At 39.4% G+C, this 22182-nt stretch overlaps 1 protein-coding gene across 2 annotated transcripts in view; it reads left to right on the forward strand.

Moving 5' to 3' along the window:
- NBN (nibrin) overlaps positions 1 to 22182 on the forward strand; it is a 64366-nt gene that overhangs the window by 33918 nt on the left and 8266 nt on the right. For both annotated transcript variants that reach the window (XM_075826023.1, XM_075826024.1), the window contains exons 12-15: positions 11367 to 11447; positions 14332 to 14490; positions 15191 to 15304; positions 15595 to 15644. In XM_075826023.1, coding sequence (XP_075682138.1) covers positions 11367 to 11447; positions 14332 to 14490; positions 15191 to 15304; positions 15595 to 15644 — 404 coding nt within the window. The remainder of the gene's footprint in view (positions 1 to 11366; positions 11448 to 14331; positions 14491 to 15190; positions 15305 to 15594; positions 15645 to 22182) is intronic.

Here is a 22182-nt window from a genome sequence, read left to right on the forward strand (position 1 = left end):
GATCACCATATCGAGTAACCTGTTTAAAACAAAAGAGGTTCGTAGTTACCGAGAACTTCCCGGCCGTTGCCTTGGTGACGCGTCCTTGGTGACGCGCCTCTCTTGACATCTGGCCCCACCTCCCTGGATGACGCGGCAGTCCATGTGACCGCTGCAGCCTGTGCTTGGCTTGTGATTGGCTGCAGCTGTCACTTGGACTGAATTGTCATCCCGGGTGGTCAGACTGGAGGAAGAAGCCGGGAGTTATCGGTAAGTCAGAACTTTTTTTTTTTTTTACACGTTCACGTATATTGGAATCGGAAGTCACTGTCCAGGGTGCTGAACCAGTTTAACTCATTCAGCACCCTGCACAGTGACTGTCTCCTGCCGGGTTCGGTCAAAACGAGTTCGGCCGAACCCGGTAAAGTTCGGTTCGCTCATGTCTAAGACACTCCGTTCGGATGTTTGTAAACCGAAAAGCACGTGGTGCTTTTCTGTTTACATTCAGTTTGACAGCTCTTGCGCGAATCACGCAGTTCGCACGGAAGTGCTTCCGTGCGACCTTCGTGGTTTTCACGCACCCATTGACTTCAATGGGTGCGTGATGCACGAAAAACGCACGATTATAGAACATGTCGTGAGTTTTACGCAACGCACTCGCGCTGCGCAAAATTCACGCATCGTCTGCACTGCCCCATAGAGTAATATAGGTGCGTACGACACGCGTGAAAAGCACGCGCGTCGCACGCGCGTATATTACGCTCGTGTAAATGAGGCCTTAGTCTCAGCCAGTCAGTTCTTTGTTAATCGTCACAATGGCCCAAGTTAACAAAGCAGTTCATGCCTGATTTTAGCGTAAACTGTGGCATTAATAAAAGTTATTCAATACATTACATGTGTCCCAAAATGGTTCATATAGAAAACAACTGGTCCCACAAAAAACAAGGTCTCAAATAGCAACATTGAAGAAAAAATAATTGAACACGGAGGGGTAAATAATTTTTTTTGTTTTTTTTTTCTACTGGTCCTTAAATTAGTTAAGTCCATAAGAGGTTAAAATATACAATAAAAAGAAAAAAAGTTAAATTTTTAGAAGTGTATTTCAATCTTAATGTGACTGTCAGGGGGTAAAGTTTTAACCCCTTAATGCCGTAGATATTGTAAACCTTAATAACCAAGACATTTTTTTAAGTTTTTCCATCATCGCATTCAAAGGGCTATAACTTTTTTTTTAGTTTTTCGTGGACATAGCTGTATGAGGACTTGTTTTTTGCGGGACAAGTTGTATTTTTTAATAGCACCATTTTGGGGTACTTATAATTTATTGATTAACTTTTATTAATTTAATAGGAAAACAACGAGAAATTTTGCCACTTTTTTGTGTCTTAAATCTACGCCGTTTACCATGTGGTTTAAATACCATAATAACTTTATTCAGCGAGGCAATACCAAATTTATAATGTTTTTTTATGTATTACTACTTTTACACCGTAAAAACACTTATTTTTTTCTAAATTATTTGTTTTTGTGTCGCCATGTTTTAAGAGCCATAACTTTTTTAGTTTTCTACTGACAGCTGTATGAGACCCTTTTTTTTGCGGGAGACTTAATTTTTATTTGTACCATTTTGGAGTACATGCGGCTTTTTGATCACTATTTATCACATTTTTTGAAGGCGTTCACCGTGTGGGTTCAATAATGAAATTGTTTTATAGTTGGGTTCGTTACGGACACGACGATACCAAATATGTGTAACTTTTCACCTTTTTTTCATATTAAAGTATTTCGTAAGGGGAAAAAGTGTGTTTTTTGTAATTTTTTTTACTTGGGACTTTTATTTCTTTATTTATTTATTACGAACTTCATTAACCTTTTTGTTAACTTTTTTTAGTCGCTCTAGGGGACTTTACTGTGCGATCTATTGATCGCTTTTATAATACACTGTATTGCAGTGTATTATGCCTGTCCGTATAAAACCGACAGACATCTGTTAGGTCATGCCTCTGGCATGGCCTAACAGGCAATCACTAAAGGCAGACCTGGGGGCCTTTGTTAGGCCCCCAGGCTGCCATAGAAACCATCCGCACCCCACGATTGCATTGCGGGATGCCGGTGGGGTGAAAGAGGGAGCCCCCTCCCTCTAAAACCACTCAGATGCGTCGGTCGCTATTGAGCGCCGCGTCTGAGGGGTTAAACCTGATCGGAAACCACTGCTAGTTGTCTCCGATCGATGCCCTGAATCCCGAGGCTGTTAGCAACAGCCCGGGCTTCAGGAGAGCCCCGCCCGATGCAGGAAAACCTTCTTCAGAAGAACTACCCCTAACGGCCGACGTAGAAACACTATATGCCGGTCGTTAAGGGGTTAAACATGTACAGCTTAGAAGAGAAATGGGATAGAGGTGATATAATAGAAACACTTAGGGACACAGTGCGGTCAAACTGCTTTTTTTTGCCGTGACACGCATTGCCATGGTCATGGCAAAAAAAAACATTTTGCCCGCACTGTGTGAACCCAGCCTTAAAGGCAATGTGTTGCCAGAAAAACATGTTTTTTTTTTTTAAATTAAACATTTAGTGTGTGGGTGATTTAAACATTGTTCAAATTTTTTTTATTTTTTTCACGAGTCAGGAAATATTATAAATTGGATTCAAATTTATAGTATTTACCATTTCTGGTCACTAGATGGAGCCATTCCCAAAAATATGTGGTAAAGCAACCACATAGCTTTTCTGCTGAAAAATTGGGTAAAAAGCCCTCGCTCTAGTGAGCTCTCAGCATCCCCCCCTCCTTTATCCTGGCTAGTGCCGGGATAAACGAGGGGTTTGAACGGTGTAACCTCCTACACTGTGTGTCGCCATTTTTTGAGCTAACACACAGTGTAGTAGGTTTACATACAGTAGTAAACACACACAAACACAAACATACATTGAAATCTCTTACCTGCTCCTGCCGCCGCGACTCCCTCCGGCCCGTCCGCTCCGTCTGCTGCCGCTGGTCCAAGTGCACAAGTCCGGAAGCCGCGACCGGAAGTAGTAATATTACTGTCCGGCCGCGACTTCCGGTCCACAGGAAAATGGCGCCGGACGGCGCCAATTTCAAATTGGACTGTGTGGGAGCGGCGCATGCGCAGTTCCCACACAGACGCCGTACACACAAGTGAATGGGACGGGAGCCGTTCGCAGTCCCTATGGGACTGTGGCTGCCGTATTCCATGTCTGTATGTGTCGTTAATCGACACACACAGAAATGGAACAAAAAATGGCAGCCCCCATAGGGAAGAAAAAGTGTAAAAATAAGAAAAAGTAAAACACAAACACACAAATAAATATAAACGTTTTTAATAAAGCACTAACATCTTGAACATATGAAATTTTTTTATGTGATGACACTGTTCCTTTAAGTATATACACCGATCAGCCGTAACATTACAACCATTGACAGGTGAAGCGAATAACATTGATTATGTCCTGAAAATGGCATCTGTAAAGGGGTTAGATCTATTAGGCAGTCCATTCTTGAAGTTGATGTGTTGTAGGCAGGAAAAATGGGCAAGTGTAAAGATCTGGGCGACTTTTACATGGTCTAAATTGTTATAGCTAGATGACTGGGCCCAAAGTGGTCTAAGAAAGGACAGCTGACGACAGAGTCATGATCGCCCAAAGCACATTGATATGCGCAGGGAGGGAAGGCTAGGTAGGCTGATCTTATCCCACAGTCGAGTGGCACAAATTGCTGAAAAAGCTTAACCCCTTAATGACCGGGCCTGAAAAGACCTTAATGACCAAGCCAGATTTGTTAAATCTGGTATGTCTGACTTTATCAGAGAATAACTCAGCGAAAGTTTTGAATATCCAAGTAATTCTGACATTGTTTTTTCGTCACATGTTGTACTTTATTTTAGTGGTAAAAGTAGACTGATACGATTTGCGGAAATTAATTAAAAAATAGAAAAATGGAAGAAATTTTGTAAAAATTATCATTTTTCCCTATTTTTAACTGCAATATGTGACATATGTACATACATACTGTACAATTTTTTTATTAAATATATATTTCCATCGCTTTACTCTATTTTGGCAGCACTTTTGAAAAAAAAAATAATATTTTTTTGAGCAATTTAGAAGACTTACAATTTTAGTAATAATTTTATACATTTTGAAGTACATTTTGTTTTCCTGCACCAAGCCAGGTTTTCAGAGGCTCATAGGTGTCAGAATGGTGGAAACCCCCACAAGTGACACAATTTTGAAAACTACACCCCTTAAGGTATTTATTAAGGGGTGTTGTAAGTATTTTGACCCCACAGTTTTTTGCTAAATTTAATGCATAGCAGGTGAAAAAAAAAAAACAACACTTTTTATATAAAAGTATCACTTTGAAGACCGATTTCTTTGTAAAGTGACCATGAGAATGAAGAAACACACCCCAAAATCTATCACCCTGTTTCTCCTGTTTTCAAAAATGCCCCCATTGTGACCCTAATGCGTTGCCTGGACACATGGCAGGGCCCGAAAGGAAGGGAACACCCGGAGGCATTCAGGTCTCATATTTTGCTTGAAAATGTTTTAGGCCCCACTGTACATTTGGAGAGGTTTTGAACTACCAGAACGAAAGAAACTCCCCATAAACGACCCCATTTAGAAAACTAGACCCCTTAAGGTATTTATCTAGGGGTGTACTGAGTATTTTGACCCCACAGTTTTTTGCTAAATTTAATGCATAGCAGGTGAAATAAAAAAACAAAACACTTTTTATATAAAAGTATCACTTTGAAGACCGATTTCTTTGTAAAGTGACCATGAGAATGAAGAAACACCCCCCAAAATCTATCACCCTGTTTCTCCTGTTTTCAAAAATGCCCCCATTGTGGCCCTAATGCGTTGCCTGGACACACGGCAGGGCCCGAAAGGGAGGGAGCACCCGAAGACTTTCAGGACACACGTTTTGCTTGAAAATGTTTCAGGTCCCATTACACATTTATAGAGGCACTGAGCTGCCAAAAAGATAGAAACTCCCAATAAATGACCCCATTTTGAAAACTAAGGTATTCATCTAGGTGTGTACTAAGTATTTTGACCCCACAGTTTTCGCAGGAAGTAATGCAAAGCAGGTGGAAAGAAAATTTTATTTCACTTTTTTTCACAAATGTGAAATTTTAAGGTCAGATTTCTTGTACAGAGGACATGAGAATAAGGAAATGCACCAGAAAATGTATCACCCTGTTTCTCCTGTGTTCAAAAATATCCCCATTGTGGCCCTAATGCGTTTCCTGGACACACGGCAGGACCCAAAAGGAAGGGAGCACCCAGAGGCTTTCAGGACACACATTTTGCTTGAAAATGGGAGGATTCTACTTTTCTAGATTGAGAAATAGATGTCCCTAACAGTTTCTACACCCTATGACTATGTCGTGCTAAGAAAGCAGCTGTCCTGAAATCATGTCAGTCCATAGAATTATGTATATCAACCCGCTCTGATATATAGTAAATTAGGGTGTGAAAATTTATTAAACTGTTGGCGGAAAAAGGCAATATATCCCAAAAAAAGGAGGAAGAATGTATCCAGCTATGTGGAAAACTAGAGCATGTTCACAGGATGAAAGAAAATTTGTAGGGCTGTAATGACTTTATTATTCAAAGTGACTGGTCATACAACGTCTCTTTAGCTCCAACAATCCCTATATAAGGGACGAATGTGCCAAGTGACGCGGTACACCATAACAAGCCCCTGCCCGGCAAGGTAGGAACCGCCATGTGCACAAAACAACCAATCACCTGTAGAATATATAAAGGGGCAGTGTCCCACACCGTATGTATAGATACAGTAAAGGACCACTACTCCCCAAATTATTGTCGCTATTTCTAGAAGTATTGTCGGGTGTAAGAGGTCCACCAAAAACCCGAACAAAACGAATAAAGCCCATAGTGTATTGATAAGGAACAGCTCGCTTATTAGAAATCCTCAGAATAAAAAGAAAAAATTATGCCGTATCTCCAGTGAGTAACAGCTATTTATGGCAGGACATAGTCATAACGGAAAAGGAAATAAAAAGCTTTCAGGGCACAATTTTATCTTGAATGAATTTCAGGGCCTTATTCCACATTATATAACTGGGTTATATCCCAAAATGACTCAATCTAGAAAAGTATATTTCCCTCCCTCCCAAAAAAAGAGATTAAAAAAAAGAAATCTCTAAAAGAACCCTAAATTTTGGCATCTCCTAAATATAAAGCGAAGCTGCTTCCCTAAAAAAAAAAAAAAAAAAGAGGTGTACAGAAAAATAAAATCCGAAATAAATCCTGCATTTTAACTTTTATAGCTCACAAAAGAAAATTAGTAATGTGCGACGGTATGATAGATTTCAAAACAGGGACTTATGCATAGACCAGGGTGGGAAGGACAAGCGGAACAATAATATCTTGACTCACTTCGCTGTCCTCGTTTGCTGCAGACCCGACACCGTTTTTTGGGTTATTTTTGGTTAGGTGTTGAAGGGATGGGGTGTAAAAAATGTTTTTCAACAAGTCGGCGTACATCCTCCGACTTATGGACTACTCTCTGGTCTGCAGATTGAAATAGGAGATCTTCAATCACTTTCTCCTGAAATTCAAAGAATGTCACCCTGCCCGCTGATTTTTTGTACAGGACAAATGCATTGTGCATTGCAACCTGGATGAGGTATATTGCCACTTTCTTATACCACGTTCTGGTTTTCCTTTTAACCAGATAAGGTTGTAACATCTGGTCGCACAAATCTACCCCACCCATGAATTTGTTATAGCCGATGACACACACAGGCTTTTGTCTCTCTGCAGAGGCCCCACGTTCTCTAATAGTTGCTGTTGCACTTGAATGGACAGTGCTGATCATGTAGACGTCCTTGCGGTCACGAAATTTTAAAGCCAGCATCTTCTCAATTTGAAAAGTGCATGACTCCCCCTTTGGTAGTTTTTTATCCACAAGTTGACGTGGGAAACCTTTGCGATTCCTGCGTATTGTGCCACAGGCTCCGGTGTTGGCACAATGAAGGGCGCTAAACAATGGCACACTGGTATAAATACTGTCCGTGTATACATGATACCCCTTGTGTAGGAAAGAGCCAATTAAATCCCACACAATCTTACCAGTGGTACCAATATTTGGAGGGCACCCTGGTGGATTGAATTCACTGTCTTTACCCTCGTAGATCTACGCCTAACACGAACTGTAAACCTAAGCCCAGAACAGAACCCTACGCCGTCTAACAGCGTACACGCCGTCTAACAGCGTACCCTAAAAAGAAAGTCGTTTATAGTACGATTCTTAGTATATACAGTAAATATATTTATATATATATGTATATACTATATACTATAAAATACTGAAAAAATGTTGTTGTTTTTTTTAAACTATGTGAGGAACAAGTGATTTTGTGTAGGGGACACTGACACACTTGTATCTGTTTCTCTCCACAGCTAGAACAGAGTGAGGAGAAACAGATACATGTTTTACTTTTATTTTACAGTAGTGATCACTATGATTGGATATCATAGTGAACACAAAAAAGATCAGGAACCAATACTATTGGCTCCTGATCACTGCTCTAAGAATAGAGCTGCTAACAACAGCTCGTTCTTAGAGCAGGAGCTGTCATTTAGACACTACCAGCGGCTCTGTACACAGTAACAGCGTGTGACCGCTGTGATTGGCTGTCATAGCGGTCACATGCTGTTACGACGAAATCGGCAGGTCCTGATGGCTGCACTAAGAACCGGACCTGTTACATACAGCCGGTTTTTAGTGCAGACTTGACCAGGCTGCCGTTAAACCCACTCTACTACAGCGACGCCAAAAGGCGTCGCTGTAGACTGAGTACCTGCACCGCCCGACGTCAAAAGACGGTGGGCGGTCGTTAAGGGGTTAAAGAAGCACTCCACTTTATTTTTTTATTACACCCTCCATTTGTACTTTGGTGTTTCAGTGGGGAGCTGTGTGCAAAAATACTTACCGATACCCGCATCTTGTATTTTTCAGGTCAAGCGCCGCCCACGTGATCTTCCCTCTGACTTGTATGGAGTCACTGTGCGTTGGAATAAACCGGAACTCAGGTTCTCAATGCATTCCTATGGGAGAGAGAACGAGGCTCCATAGGAATGCATTGAGAGCCTGACGTCCGGTTTACTGAAAATCAGCGATTCCAGACCAGGTCAGAATGAAGATCATGTGAGCGGCGCTGGACCTGAAGAACGCCAAGATGTGGGGATTGGTAAGTATTTCTGCACACAGCACCCCACTGAAACACTAATGTACAAATGGAGGGTGCAATAAAAAAATAAAGTGGAGTGCTTCTTTAATGCTGCCGGTTATAGAAAGATGTCAAAACACATAATACATCACAGCTTGCTGTGTATGGGCTGCGTAGCCGCAGACCGGTCAGAATGACCCATTCTGACCCCTGTCCACCGCCAAAAGCACCTACAATGGAGGATCATACCCAGATCATGGAGCAATGAAAGAAGGTGGTCTGGCCTGATGAATCATATTTTCTTTACCATCTCATGAGGACAACCAGGTGCATGTGCTTCGCTTACCTAGGTAAGAGATGGCATTAGAATGCACTATGGGAAGAAGGCAAGCTGGCGGAGGCAGTGTGATGGCCAGGTTCTGCTAGGAAACCTTGGGTCCTGGCATTCATGTGGATGTAACTTTGACATGTATAACCTACCTAAACATTCTTTTAGCAGGATAATGCCCCTGCCACACTGCAAAAAATGGTCAGGAAAGGTTTGTGCCGACGACCTGTCATTTACGCGTCGTCGTTTGACAGCTGTCAAACGACGACGCGTAAATTGACTGCTTCGGCAAAGAAGTGCAGGACACTTCTTTGCAACGTAATTTGAGCCGTTCTTCATTGAAGTGAATGAAGAGCAGCTCAAGATTACGGGCGTCAAAGACGCCTCGCATAATGCGAGGAGGAGCATTTACGGCTGAAACGAGGCAGCTGTTTTCACCTGAAAACAGTCTGTGTTCTCAGACGTAAAAGACCGTTCTCGTGTGCACATACCCTAAGACTTCATCAACCTGAATGTGACTTATTCTATTTTCACTGCGTTGCTATAGAAAAAAACACATCTAATTTTGTAATATTGAAAAATAAGAAATCTGCATCAGTCTTTCCGTGTATTGATTTCTATTATACATAAAACAAATTATTATTAAGCAGGTCAGTGAACATAACGAGTATTAATAATGACTGTTACTTTAAACATTTAGGTATTTCCTCTATTTGCTTTACAAAAGTAACAGAAAATGGCCGCCATTACAGTCTCCTTTAGGGTGGTCACCAAGATTTCCAAAAATCCTAAACAGTGAAGCTGTCTGGTTATATGTAGGAAGTCCATGAATATGTAGGAAAATTGCCATTCTGGACTCTGGGAAATCTTTTTTTTTTTCCCCCTTGTTATGACGAGGAAAAAAAAAATAATCAAAAACATCAAACTGTTCCAGGCTTCTTAGTCATCATCAGTGCAACATATGGAAACCATGACTTCACTCCTTTTTTTTTATTGCATGTTAAACATTTCAGTACAGAATGACGTACACATTTATTTCTTTTCAGGAGTAGATGTGATGTTAATGGGAAATGCATTTGTGTCATTTGAATTAATCTGTAATATCAGAGGCCGTGTCACCAAAGTGTTCACATCGTCGCTCTCTGCTGACTGTGTTGTCAGCCTTTGTTAGAATGTCACATTTTATCAGTCACACACATATGCACAAAAATAAAATGATTACATTTGTTCCCTAATGAAAAGAATTTGTTTCCAAAAGTACAGTACACTGCCCCTTACCAAAGCCAAGAATGCAGGGGGGCTGCTATCCTCACATCAGCACATTGCTGTGGGGTTATATGTGTCTGCAGCCACGAACAAGCCTATTATTGTTGGATAGTTTATATCATTTGATGTCCTTGTATATTTATATAATGATCATGTTTGTTATATCTGAAATCCTTTTGGTGTTTGGGGGTCCATGCCCACAACCACATTAGGGATCCGTGTTGTATGAATTTTCAATACGCTACCGATAGCGTTTTCATACGGAGCCATGCATTGGATGCTATAATACAGAGTAAAGGCCCTTTTACATGGACCAACAAGTATATATGAACGCTCGCTCCCCATCATTGCCCTGTGTAAACAGGTCAACGAACAGTCAATGAACTAGCAAACACTCGCTCATCATATCCTTTATACAGCATGAAATATTATCTTTGTCGGCAGCACATCTCCCTGTGTAAACACGGAGAAGTGCTGCCAATATGATAGAAATGTAGGGGGACGAGCGATCATAGTAACACTCGCTCGGTCCCATAAGTAACCAAGCATTGCTTCGTGTGAAAGGAGCAAACGAGCGCCGATCAACGAGCTCTCCCGACATGTTCACATCTGCGTCGGATATTCCGTTCTGCTCCGTCAGAGGAGCAGAACAGGGGAATATTGGACGCAACCGTTTGACTAGCACAGACACCACCTGCTGCCGACATAACCCATTGACTTTAAAGGGTGTCTGTCACCAGAATGTCACAGTGTATTGTAGAGGAGACTAACCTGCATCTAATGTTTATTTTCGGTTTCTGCTTTCTGCCTCCTTTGTAGAGAAATACATTACTGCGCATGCACCGAATAAAGAGCAGGGACGCTGCGCATGCGCAGTACTGCCGATTACAACATCGAGCAGAAAGATCATACTGCGCATGCGCCGAGTGAAGAGCAGGGATGCACGTGCGTTACAGATAGTACGGGGCTAGGCATGAACGCGTCAATGCCTATATGTCCGGGATAGGAACTCTAGGAACCATGTGTGCTGCCGTACAAGCTCCCTGCATAGAGCTTTGCTGGGAGACAGTATGGGATGTGTCCTATCTACCCAATCAGCAGTTTTACCTGCAAAGACCATATAGACATAATGCGGATTTGCCGGGGCGGTACTAGTGCCCAGCCCTTAAACACTATCAAATGAGGCAAAGAAAAAAATAGTTAAAAGGAAGGGACAGAGAACTAATATGGAGTAGCAAAATAGTATGACCTAAGGCAGCAAGTGTCTGTGGCTACTGAAGGGTTAAATAGATCGCCAGGTCTTTTTTTTTTTTTCGTTATTTTATTTCCGTTACATTTTTGGCTTGGTCATCAAATATCAAACAAATAGGGTGTAATTTTGACTGGGCCCATTTTCACAGGCTCTGTATGAATAGAGAATAAAATTTGTGCCCAGCTTTAAATTCCTGTAATATTTGTGTCGTTGCTTTAGCGGATTAATAATTTTCAGTTAATATTGAGTAATTATTCCTAGAATCCAGTTTATGTTACCACTGCCAATCTATTACGTTTTTCTATGTTTTCTGTAGGTGCCAGCACTGGGCGTTCAGAAAATAAAGACTGAGACGGACATTAAACAGGAACCTATATCTCAGCATGAAGATACAAAAGTAATGAAATGCTCTGGCATCTTGTTTTATGAGAACCTGTTATAAGTGTCAGCAAAACTCTTATTATATTCAGGTCATGGTTTTCTCTGTGCCCCCTAATGGGCAGATGGGGGAGGGTAGAAAAGCCCGAACCAGCAGTTATCTCCGTTTTAGGTGGATGGGTTAGGTGAGTAAGGGATCAAAAGGATAAGTGTTTTATGCAGGTATGGCATTGATCCCAATATTTACATAACCATGCCTCTTTGAGCTTTTTTATGTATAACCGAGTACTTAACTTATATGTTAAAGAGAACCTGTCACTAGGTCATATAAGTTGAACTGGTTAATTCACCTGAATAGCGCTGTCTCCCTGATTCCAGCTGTGTTTTTGTTTGTTTTTCTGGATCCCCCCGTTCCAGAGATATGGCCCATTGTTGTGTTGTCTCCCTATATGCTATGTTGCTGGGCGTGAACTAACCTTAAGCTGCCTCACGCTGAGTGGTTAGCGGCAGGGAAGCTAGCTCCACCCCATTGGCTAATTACAGCAAATTAGCATATAGGGAGCCAACACAACAGTGGGCCATATCTCTGTAAGGGTAGGGTCCAGGGGAAAAAAGAAAAACAGCGCTGAAATCAGGAAGACATCACTATTCAGGTCAGTTAACCAGTTTAACTTATATGACCTAGTGACCGGTTCTCTTTAAAGGGGTTATCCGGGACCAAAAATTGCATTGCAATAATATATTTGTGTGAAACTAAGTAACTTACTAATATACTTTAATTAAAATTCTGTTCTAAATGGTGCAGTTCAAACCTCGTGAATAATTCAGGAAGTGCTGGAGCTTTTCTAATAATGATGACGCTCCGACACGGCCACACATGACTGAGCTCTTGCTTCATGTTCTGTTCGTGAACATGACCGTGAGGGGCTGTCACATTGCCAATTGCTTGAGTCCCGAGCAGAGCATCCGCTTTGTTTGGGATTCCAGCACTGCTCCCGACATCCATATTTGGTCAATTCAGGGGTTTCCTATCACTGGAGTCCTCGAGCAGAGCATCAGCTGATGCTCTTCCTGGGGACTCCACAACTTCTGCCGACGCTCTGCTGATGCTCTGCTCCGGGACTCCAATACGGCTCTTCCCATGTCATTGTCCATATATGGACAGTGACGTGGGCAGAAGTTGTGGAGTCCCCAGGCAGAGCGTCAGCTGATTCTCTGCCCGTGGACTCCAGCGATAAGAAACCCCTGAATTGACCAAATAGAAAATCCACCTAGAATGATAGGTACGCTTTAAATGTCCTTTCATAGTACATTAGGTACCCCGCAAAGCACCTTTTTTAAAGTAGGACCTTTAAACACTTAAAAACTATGTACACATTTGAGGGGCATTTATTTAGTTAGTTAGTTAGTTAGTTAGTTAGTTAGTTATATATGTACAGTGCCCACCGAAAGTTCCTGAACACCCTCATAACTTTTGAAGTTAGAGGGTTGACATTTGGTGGGATTTAATGGGGTCATAAAATCTACCAGTTAACGCCAAAAAAAACATCCCCACCCCCTTGGGGGCGGTGGGGTGGGCAGGGGCAACTTAATCTTAAATGGCACAGAGGGTCATTTGAAAGCTCTTTTGAATACAAAAACGTTGCTGCAAACTATTTCACCATACCCTCTCATCATCAATAAAGTGATCCTTTCCGTTTCGGTCAAATGCATTTTGTGATATGACAATAGAAATGTACAAAAATTTAAGTTACTCTCCGAATTAGCGCTCTCTGAAATTCACAAGCGACTACCGAAATGTGTACACATGAAATCATGTTACAATCGTAGACAAGGTCCATTTTGTATCGCCGAGGCCGATTGTAATAATACGTAATTTAAAGTCACCTTGATGTGACATTCGCAAGCACACACACACACACACAAACGCGCCTGCGCCCACATACTTAAGATTTTACCCGCACGGTACATTTTGGGTAATACTAACACCGGCGGTAGCCGATAATGAAGATGATAACTTTAAAGTTAAATATCTCAGTGAAAAAATAACCTATCTCAAAATCGATTGCGGTGTTTTTGTATTGAAAAGCGCTTTCAAATTAACTAACTGGTAGATTTTATGACCCCATTAAATTCCACCAAATTTCAACCCTCTACCTCGAGCCGTTCAAAAGTTATGAGGGTGTTACGGAACTTTTGGTGGGCACTGTGTGTGTGTGTATATGTATGTATATATATATATATATATGTATGTATATGTATGTGTGTATATATATATATATATATATATATATATATATATATACACATATATATATATATACACACACACATACATGTTAGTCAGTGTGTTTGGTGTAACTTTATAATTCATTTTTATTAAAAACTAGTTTTTGTTTTTTTTAGATACAGCTGCTCTGTATTCTGTATACAGAGCAGCTGTATCTTTTGCTATGACCTGAATCCGTCAGTCCCGCGGACCTGACGAGTTCCGTGTCCACGGCTCCCGCAGGATCCACCTGTACTCTAATACATCTAAGTTATGAACTTAGATGTGATGGATAACAGGTTGATCCTGCCTGTCGGAGACACGCAGGACCTGCTGTCACTGAACTCGTCAGTCCCACGGACCTGACGGGAACAGGATTTAACGCTACATCCAGCTGCTCTGTATACAGAATACATAACCACTGTATCTAAAAAAAAAACAAAACACATTTTTTAATAAAAACTAATTAAAAAGTTACACCAAACTCACTGACTAACGTGTGTGTGTGTGTGTGTGTGTGTGTGTGTGTGTGTGTGTGTGTGTGTATATATATATATATATATATATATAATGCGCTTTTAATAAATAGCCTACTTATCCTCTACAACATTTTAAACTTTGCCTATTGTTTTAGACGCCTTTCGGACCAAAGCAAGAAAACTATAATGGGCTTCCAAGTAAAGTCTTGGTGTCGGAGTTCCGATCTTTAGTTGTTTGTCGACCAGCAAGAGACAGTCACGCCACAAAAAAAGCTAATCAGGAAAATGTGGCTAATTTTAAGAAATTCAGAAAGGTAATGTGGTGACTACCGTACTGTTGCTTTACCGCTCAGCTGTAAACCCATTGACTTCAATATGTTCCGTCGGCTTTCAGGCGGATGTCAGTCCTTTTACCGGAAGCTATAGCGCAGCACTATTGTTTCTGGTAATGTCTCCCGGATCTGCGATGGAGGCCCCTAACTGAGCCCCCAAGCAGATGTGAACAGCTCCTAATGTGATTTACCAATCTTCCTACTGAGCGTACCTTTTTTTTTTTTTGGGTTTTGCTCAATTAGTGCTCAGCTACAAACAATGATGCTTATCCGGCATAAAAGGGTCATTTGCAGAGAGAAAAGTTTTGTTGTCCTTGGCAGCCAGTCAGATGCATCCTTTACCTAAAGGGGATGTTTGGTTTAGAATACCGAATTAAAATACACTATAAGGTCTTCTTTACACGAGCGTGTCCGATTTCTGTCCTCAAAAAATAGCACTTTTTCATGCATATGACTGTCCGTGTTTCGTCAGCGTGGTTTCTGTGTGTCATGAGTTTTTCTCGACTGTTTCACGTCTGCAAGCAGGACAACTCCTTTTAGATGGCTGAAATTTTATATTTTATGCACAAATGGTGTTCATTCTGTTACGAATTTTTCTTTTTTTTAATTTATTTTTAATTTTTTATAAACAGGCTGTATTATGTATGAATACTTCATGCAATATTATTCTCCATGTTAACAGATAGCATATCCAGGGGCTGGAAGCTTTCCTCACATCATTGGAGGCTCTGATTTAATTGCTCATGACCGGAAGAAGAATTCCGAAATAGAGCAGTGGTTACGCCAGGAAATGGAGGTAAGAAGTCTGAAAAGGGGAATCAAAAAAGCAGAAGTTTATACATTGCTGCTCCCACATTATCATTATTATTATTATTAGTCCTTTAGTTGGAGCTTTTAAATATTTCTTTATTTTCTGGGGAGCATCAAAGACGAATAAACTGATTTACATACTGTAGTACCGGGCGTCACGCCATGTGCTTGTATGTGAGACCAGATCCTTGTTGGGATCCTGTAGGGAAGATAATTGTGTATAACATTATAATGGAGCATAAATATAAATTTACAACATAAGGTTATTTATTATAGGAGCAAACGCAGCAAGCCAGAGAACAGTCACTCGCTGATAATCTTTTCAGGTGAGTTTGAAAATCCCCTCACCATCTATCAGTGAATCTTGATCCACATCCCCCTCCTCTCGACATTACATCAGTTCCAACAAATATCATTCCATCTTCCAGTAGCTTCTGGCGGACTCTAAATAATTCTATTTGATCTCTGAAAAGCATCTTCATCTTTCCACATCTTGTAATGATTTTCTGAGGTGCGGCACGGCAGGTTCTGATTGTAGTTTTGTTCAATGGGTTTATTGGCACTAAATCCATAAAAAAAATCCTTACACTTTTTTTTTTTTGCATACCTCCAATCCCGGGAAGCTCCAGAAACCGTTTCATACATTTGTGTGAATAATATCAGCAGCTCATTTGCTATCCTGTACTTTTAGAAACTTGTTACTTAAAGGGGTCGTCCACTTAATAATAAAAAAAGGTATTGCCCTAAGGGTGCCCCGATGATGAACTGATCACAGGGTAAACCACTGCTGGAAGCCTGAGCGATCAGCGGTAATTTCTTGGGAACCCACAGCAAGTTCTCAAGTTAAATTCTTTGGCAATAGTTTAACACCTCACTGACGTTTGACGTAACTACACCAGGGTAGGTGGGGGCAGAAGCATTTGCAGAAGGCTGAGACCACTATGAACACCTTGTACTAATGGCTGGGATCTGAGAGAACTCCTATCCCGGCTTTTTAACCACTTAGATGCCGTGGTCAAGAGCCGTTAGAAAGAGGGGTTTCTGTCACTCTGGCAGACAATCGCGTCGTGGGGGAGGTTTGATAATGGTTATCATGGCAGACTGGGGGCCTAATGAAGGCCCCCCAGGTCTGCCATCTTGATGCTTCTATTAAGTGTTGCAGTGTATTGTACCATCCATTTAACGATCGCTTGTTCAAGTCCCCTAGGGGGACTAAAAAGACAAAAATTGTTTCAGAAATATGTAAAAAAAAAAAATGGTGAAAGTTAAAAAAAAAAAAAAAAAATAACGCATTTTTTTTTTTTTACCTACAGCAATGTAAAAAATAAAATAAACAATATTGGTATTGCCACACCCGTACAAGTCCGAACTATGACATTAACATTATTTACCCTGCCAACAAAAACAAAACGCCAAAATATAAAGTCTCGACTGTGAGGAGCTGAAACATTGCACGGAGGGTAATAAAGTACCCACACTTTTTCACTTGATCTACGGAGTGTTGCCTATTTTTTGCCATGTGTATATGTATATATAGATATATATGAAATAAAAAGTGATGAAATAGTCGTATGTACCCCAAAATTGTACTCCATTGATGGAAAAATAAAGAAGCTAAGGGTCTCAGAAAACGAGGAAACAAATTTTTTTTTTTTTTTTTACAATATATATATTTTATTTTTAAAGTACTAAAGAGGTATAATATCGCCATAAACATATTGACCCACAAATTAGTTTTTACAGCACAGTGGACACCATAAAATGTAAATCCAAAAAGCAATAAGAGGACGCTCTGTTTCTTTTCTATTCCATGCCACAAATAATTTTTTCCCGTTTTTCAGCACATTATATGGTACTATAAATGGCGCCATTAAAAAATTACAATTTGCCCCGCAAAAAACAAGCCCCCGTAGGGCTATGTCGATGGGAAGGAAAAAACTAAAATTTAAAATGGCTGTGGAGGTAAGGGGTTTTCCATGTGAGAAATGTATTGGATATCAAACTAAAGGGGTTTTAAAATATCCTTATTAGCTGAATATATGGGTTTATGCCTGTCCACAGAACCATTGGGATGGGAGAGGCAGGGGATTTGAGTAAATAACTTGTCACCTATCCTGACATGTCCATTTTAGTAATTTCTTATGTTCCCCATCAAATCACAATTCTGGAACATCTTTATTAGATCTCTGTGTTGTGTCGTTCCTCTGTTATTCCTCGTAGAAATTTATGACTAAATGGACAACTGGGTGTTACCATTCCCCTTGTTACCATTCCCCAATGTGTCACTGCAGTGTCTCACTAATTGGACATGGTCAGTCTGTGTAGAGCAGGGGTCTCAAACACGCGGCACCGTAGCTCCCTCGGGGGAGCAGAGAGCAGGCCGAAGAAGGAGTGAGTCGGCGCTCCTTCATGACGTCCCGGAGCAGCAGAGCCGGAGTACTGGGAAGAGCCTATACTAGTGCTCTGCTCTGGGACTCCAGCTCTGGGGTTTCCCCTGACATCACATTCCGGTCCAGGAGGATTCCCTGATGTCAATGTCTATGGAGGGAGCCCCTATGGTGCTATCTACAGGGGGGTGTGTGTGTGTGTGTGTGTATCATTATCTACAGAGGGCACTGTGGCATTATCTATGGGGGTGTGTGGCAATATTTACAAAGGGCACCGTGCCATTATCTATGGGGGGGTGTGGCAGTATCTACAGAGGGCACTGTGGCAGTATCTACAGAGGGCACTGTGGCACTATCTACAGAGGGTCTGCCCAATCTTGATATACTCGTGGCTGCCAACAGAGCAGCCAGACTGCATTAAGCGACACTTAAACTGGAAAACGGGATTGTTAAAATAAACACGTGGAGTAAACTGGCAAATTTCCAGTATGTTTAAACCTAGTGGTATTATTATAGTAATGTAGTATTGTTATAGTAATGTAGTATCGTTATAGTAATGTAGCATTGTTATAGTAATGTAGTATTGTTATAGTAATGTAGTATTGTTATAGTAATGTAGTATTGTTATAGTAATGTAGTATTATTATAGTAATGTAGTATTGTTATAGTAGTGTAGTATCGTTATAGTAATGTAGTATTGTTATAGTAATGTAGTATTGTTATAGTAGTGTAGTATCGTTATAGTAATGTAGTATTGTTATAGTAATGTAGTATTGTTATAGTAGTGTAGTATTGTTATAATAGTGTAGTATTGTTATTGTAATGTAGTATTGTTATAGTAATGTAGTATTGTTATAGTAATGTAGCATTGTTATAGTAATGTAGTATCGTTATAGTAATGTAGCATCGTTATTGTAATGTAGTATCGTTATAGTAATGTAGTATCGTTATAGTAATGTAGTATTGTTATAGTAATGTAGTATCGTTATAGTAATGTAGTATCGTTATAGTAATGTAGTATCGTTATAGTAATGTAGTATTGTTATAGTAATGTAGTATTGCTATAGTAATGTAGTATTGCTATAGTAATGTAGTATTGTTATAGTAATGTAGTATTGTTATAGTAATGTAGTATCGTTATAGTAATGTAGTATCGTTATAGTAATGTAGTATCGTTATAGTAATGTAGCATTGTTATAGTAATGTAGTATCGTTATAGTAATGTAGTAATGTTATAGTAATGTAGTATCGTTATAGTAATGTAGTATTGTTATAGTCATGTAGTATTATAGTAATGTAGTATTGTTATAGTCATGTAGTATTGTTATATGTAATGTAGTATTGTTATAGTAATGTAGTATTATTATAGTAATGTAGTATTGTTATAGTAATGTAGTATTGTTATAGTAATGTAGTATCGTTATAGTAATGTAGTATTGTTATAGTAATGTAGTATTGTTATAGTAATGTAGTATTGTTATAGTAATGTAGTATTATTATAGTAATGTAGTATTGTTATAGTAGTGTAGTATCGTTATAGTAATGTAGTATTGTTATAGTAATGTAGTATTGTTATAGTAGTGTAGTATTATTATAGCTTTGTAGTATTATTATAGTAATGTAGTATCGTTATAGTAATGTAGTATTGTTATAGTAATGTAGTATTGTTATAGTAGTGTAGTATTGTTATAATAGTGTAGTATTGTTATTGTAATGTAGTATTGTTATAGTAATGTAGTATTGTTATAGTAATGTAGCATTGTTATAGTAATGTAGTATCGTTATAGTAATGTAGCATCGTTATTGTAATGTAGTATCGTTAAAGTAATGTAGTATCGTTATAGTAATGTAGTATTGTTATAGTAATGTAGTATTGCTATAGTAATGTAGTATCGTTATAGTAATGTAGTATCGTTATAGTAATGTAGTATCGTTATAGTAATGTAGTATCGTTATAGTAATGTAGTATTGTTATAGTAATGTAGTATTATTATAGCTTTGTAGTATTATTATAGTAATGTAGTATTGTTATAGTAATGTAGTATCGTTATAGTAATGTAGTATTATTATAGTAATGTAGTATTGTTATAGTAATGTAGTATTGTTATAGTAATGTAGTATTGTTATAGTAATGTAGTATCGTTATAGTAATGTAGTATCGTTATAGTAATGTAGTATCGTTATAGTAATGTAGCATTGTTATAGTAATGTAGTATCGTTATAGTAATGTAGTAATGTTATAGTAATGTAGTATCGTTATAGTAATGTAGTATCGTTATAGTAATGTAGTATTGTTATAGTAATGTAGTATTGTTATAGTAATGTAGTAATGTTATAGTAATGTAGTATCGTTATAGTAATGTAGTATTGTTATAGTAATGTAGTATCGTTATAGTAATGTAGTATCGTTATAGTAATGTAGTAATGTTATAGTAATGTAGTATCGTTATAGTAATGTAGTATCGTTATAGTAATGTAGTAATGTTATAGTAATGTAGTATTGTTATAGTAATGTAGTATCGTTATAGTAATGTAGTATCGTTATAGTAGTTTGATTAACAATAATTTTGTATTGTATCAAATTTGAAAGTAATGCGGCCCGTCAACTTCACATTTTACTATGTGCGGCCCACTTACCCGGCTGAGTTTTGAGACCCCTGGTGTACAGGCATACCCCCAACTGGTAACACCCACTTGTTAATTTATTCATGAATATCTAGGCGGATTAACCGAGGAACGGCACAATGTAGAGTTCTAAGAAAATATATGTTACATAATTATTATTTCATGGGGAATACAATTATTTTCTAACAGAGACATGTCAGGAGAGGTGACCGGCCCTATTTAAGACCTATCCAAGGTTTTGGGTGTACCAGCATGGGACTCCAACAGATTAGACATTTATGGAATATAAAATCAATAAGCTTCATTTGATAGAAAAACCCTTTAACCCCTGGATGGGCCTTACTGACCAGCTACATTTTTCCATCTTTTCCTCTCTGCCTTTCAGAAGCCATAATTCTTTTTACATTTTTCATTAACATGGCTGTATGGGGCCTTGTTCTATGCAGGAGAAATTGTATTATTTTTTTGGGCGCAATTTGGGGGTAGAAAAAAAATCACTTTGTAAGTTCTACAATTAATTTTTACGGCGTGAATATAGGAAAAAGCGATTCTCTGCATAATTTTTTTTTTTTTTTTCCCGTTCACGTTTTACGCTAAAATAACCTGTTAAATTAATTCTTCAGGTTATTTCGGTCGTGTAGACCTAATATTTGTAGGTTTTTTGTTTTTATGTAATGTATGGGCGATAAATTATGTTTTATGCAAAATAATTACTTTTTTTTTTAATCCCATGAAGGGATCACTTTATTTACAACTTTATTTTTTCTTATAATGTATTCGCATACTCCTGTATACAAATACTTTACACTGTGTATCTATGACACAAGCTCCTATTCGGACAGCACATAGTGTGCCCTAATAGCAGGCAAACTGAACACACAGCCCTGGGGTCCTTTCTAGGAGGGATACGCCGGTCTTTGATCACGTCACTGGAAACCCGGTGACATGATCAAAGAGGGGAGTCCCCTTTGATGATGCCACGGTCACGGAACGTGGAGATCAGAGGGTTAAACAGCTGGGCTCGGAATGTGGAAAGCAAAATATAGGACATGTCCCATCTTTAGCGGAAGGTTTCTACGGCGCGGACACTTTTGTGTAAATATACGGGAAGGTGTCCGTGGACAATAGAAGTGAAAGGGACCGTAATTGCGAACCGTACTTACAGTACCGCAATTCCGGACGATTTTTACGGTCGTGTGCATGGGGCCTAAGAAATACTTTAGACAGATATATGCGTGGATTTGTTTCATAAATGTATTTTCCATTGATCGGTTTGTGAGTTTTTTGTTTTTTTTAAGGCTTGTGTGTGTAAGTTACTTTTCTCCAAATCTTATTTCATTGTAGATAATAATCTATATTTATATAACACCATCATTTTCCGCAGCACTTTACAATTCATAGGGAACATATACAAATAAAATCAGCCGTTACATAAGGCCCTTTTACACGGGCCAATTATTGGGCAAACAAGCATTCATACAAACGCTAGTTCCCGATCATTGCCTTTTAAAAAAACAGGGCAGCACTCAGCCGATGAACTCGTTCATCGGCTGATCTAATCGTTTACGCTACAAGAAATATTATCGTTGTCGGCCATTGTAAACCGGGAGACGTGCTGCGAACATGATGGAAATGTATGGGGACATTTCTCCTTGTGAAGGAGCAAACAAGCGCCGATCAACGAGCTGTCTCATTGATCGGCTCTCGTTTACACCGCCAATGGTCGGGCTGTGTAAGAGGAGCCATAGTGACAAAACTAGTTAACAATTCAAACAAGTGGAGTGAGGGCGCTGCTCTCAAGAGCTTACAATCTATGAGGATATGTATGGATAACACAGGTCTGTAAAAGGTT

This window comes from Rhinoderma darwinii, chromosome 5, assembly GCF_050947455.1.
Source record: "Rhinoderma darwinii isolate aRhiDar2 chromosome 5, aRhiDar2.hap1, whole genome shotgun sequence".
Lineage (NCBI taxonomy): Eukaryota > Metazoa > Chordata > Amphibia > Anura > Rhinodermatidae > Rhinoderma > Rhinoderma darwinii.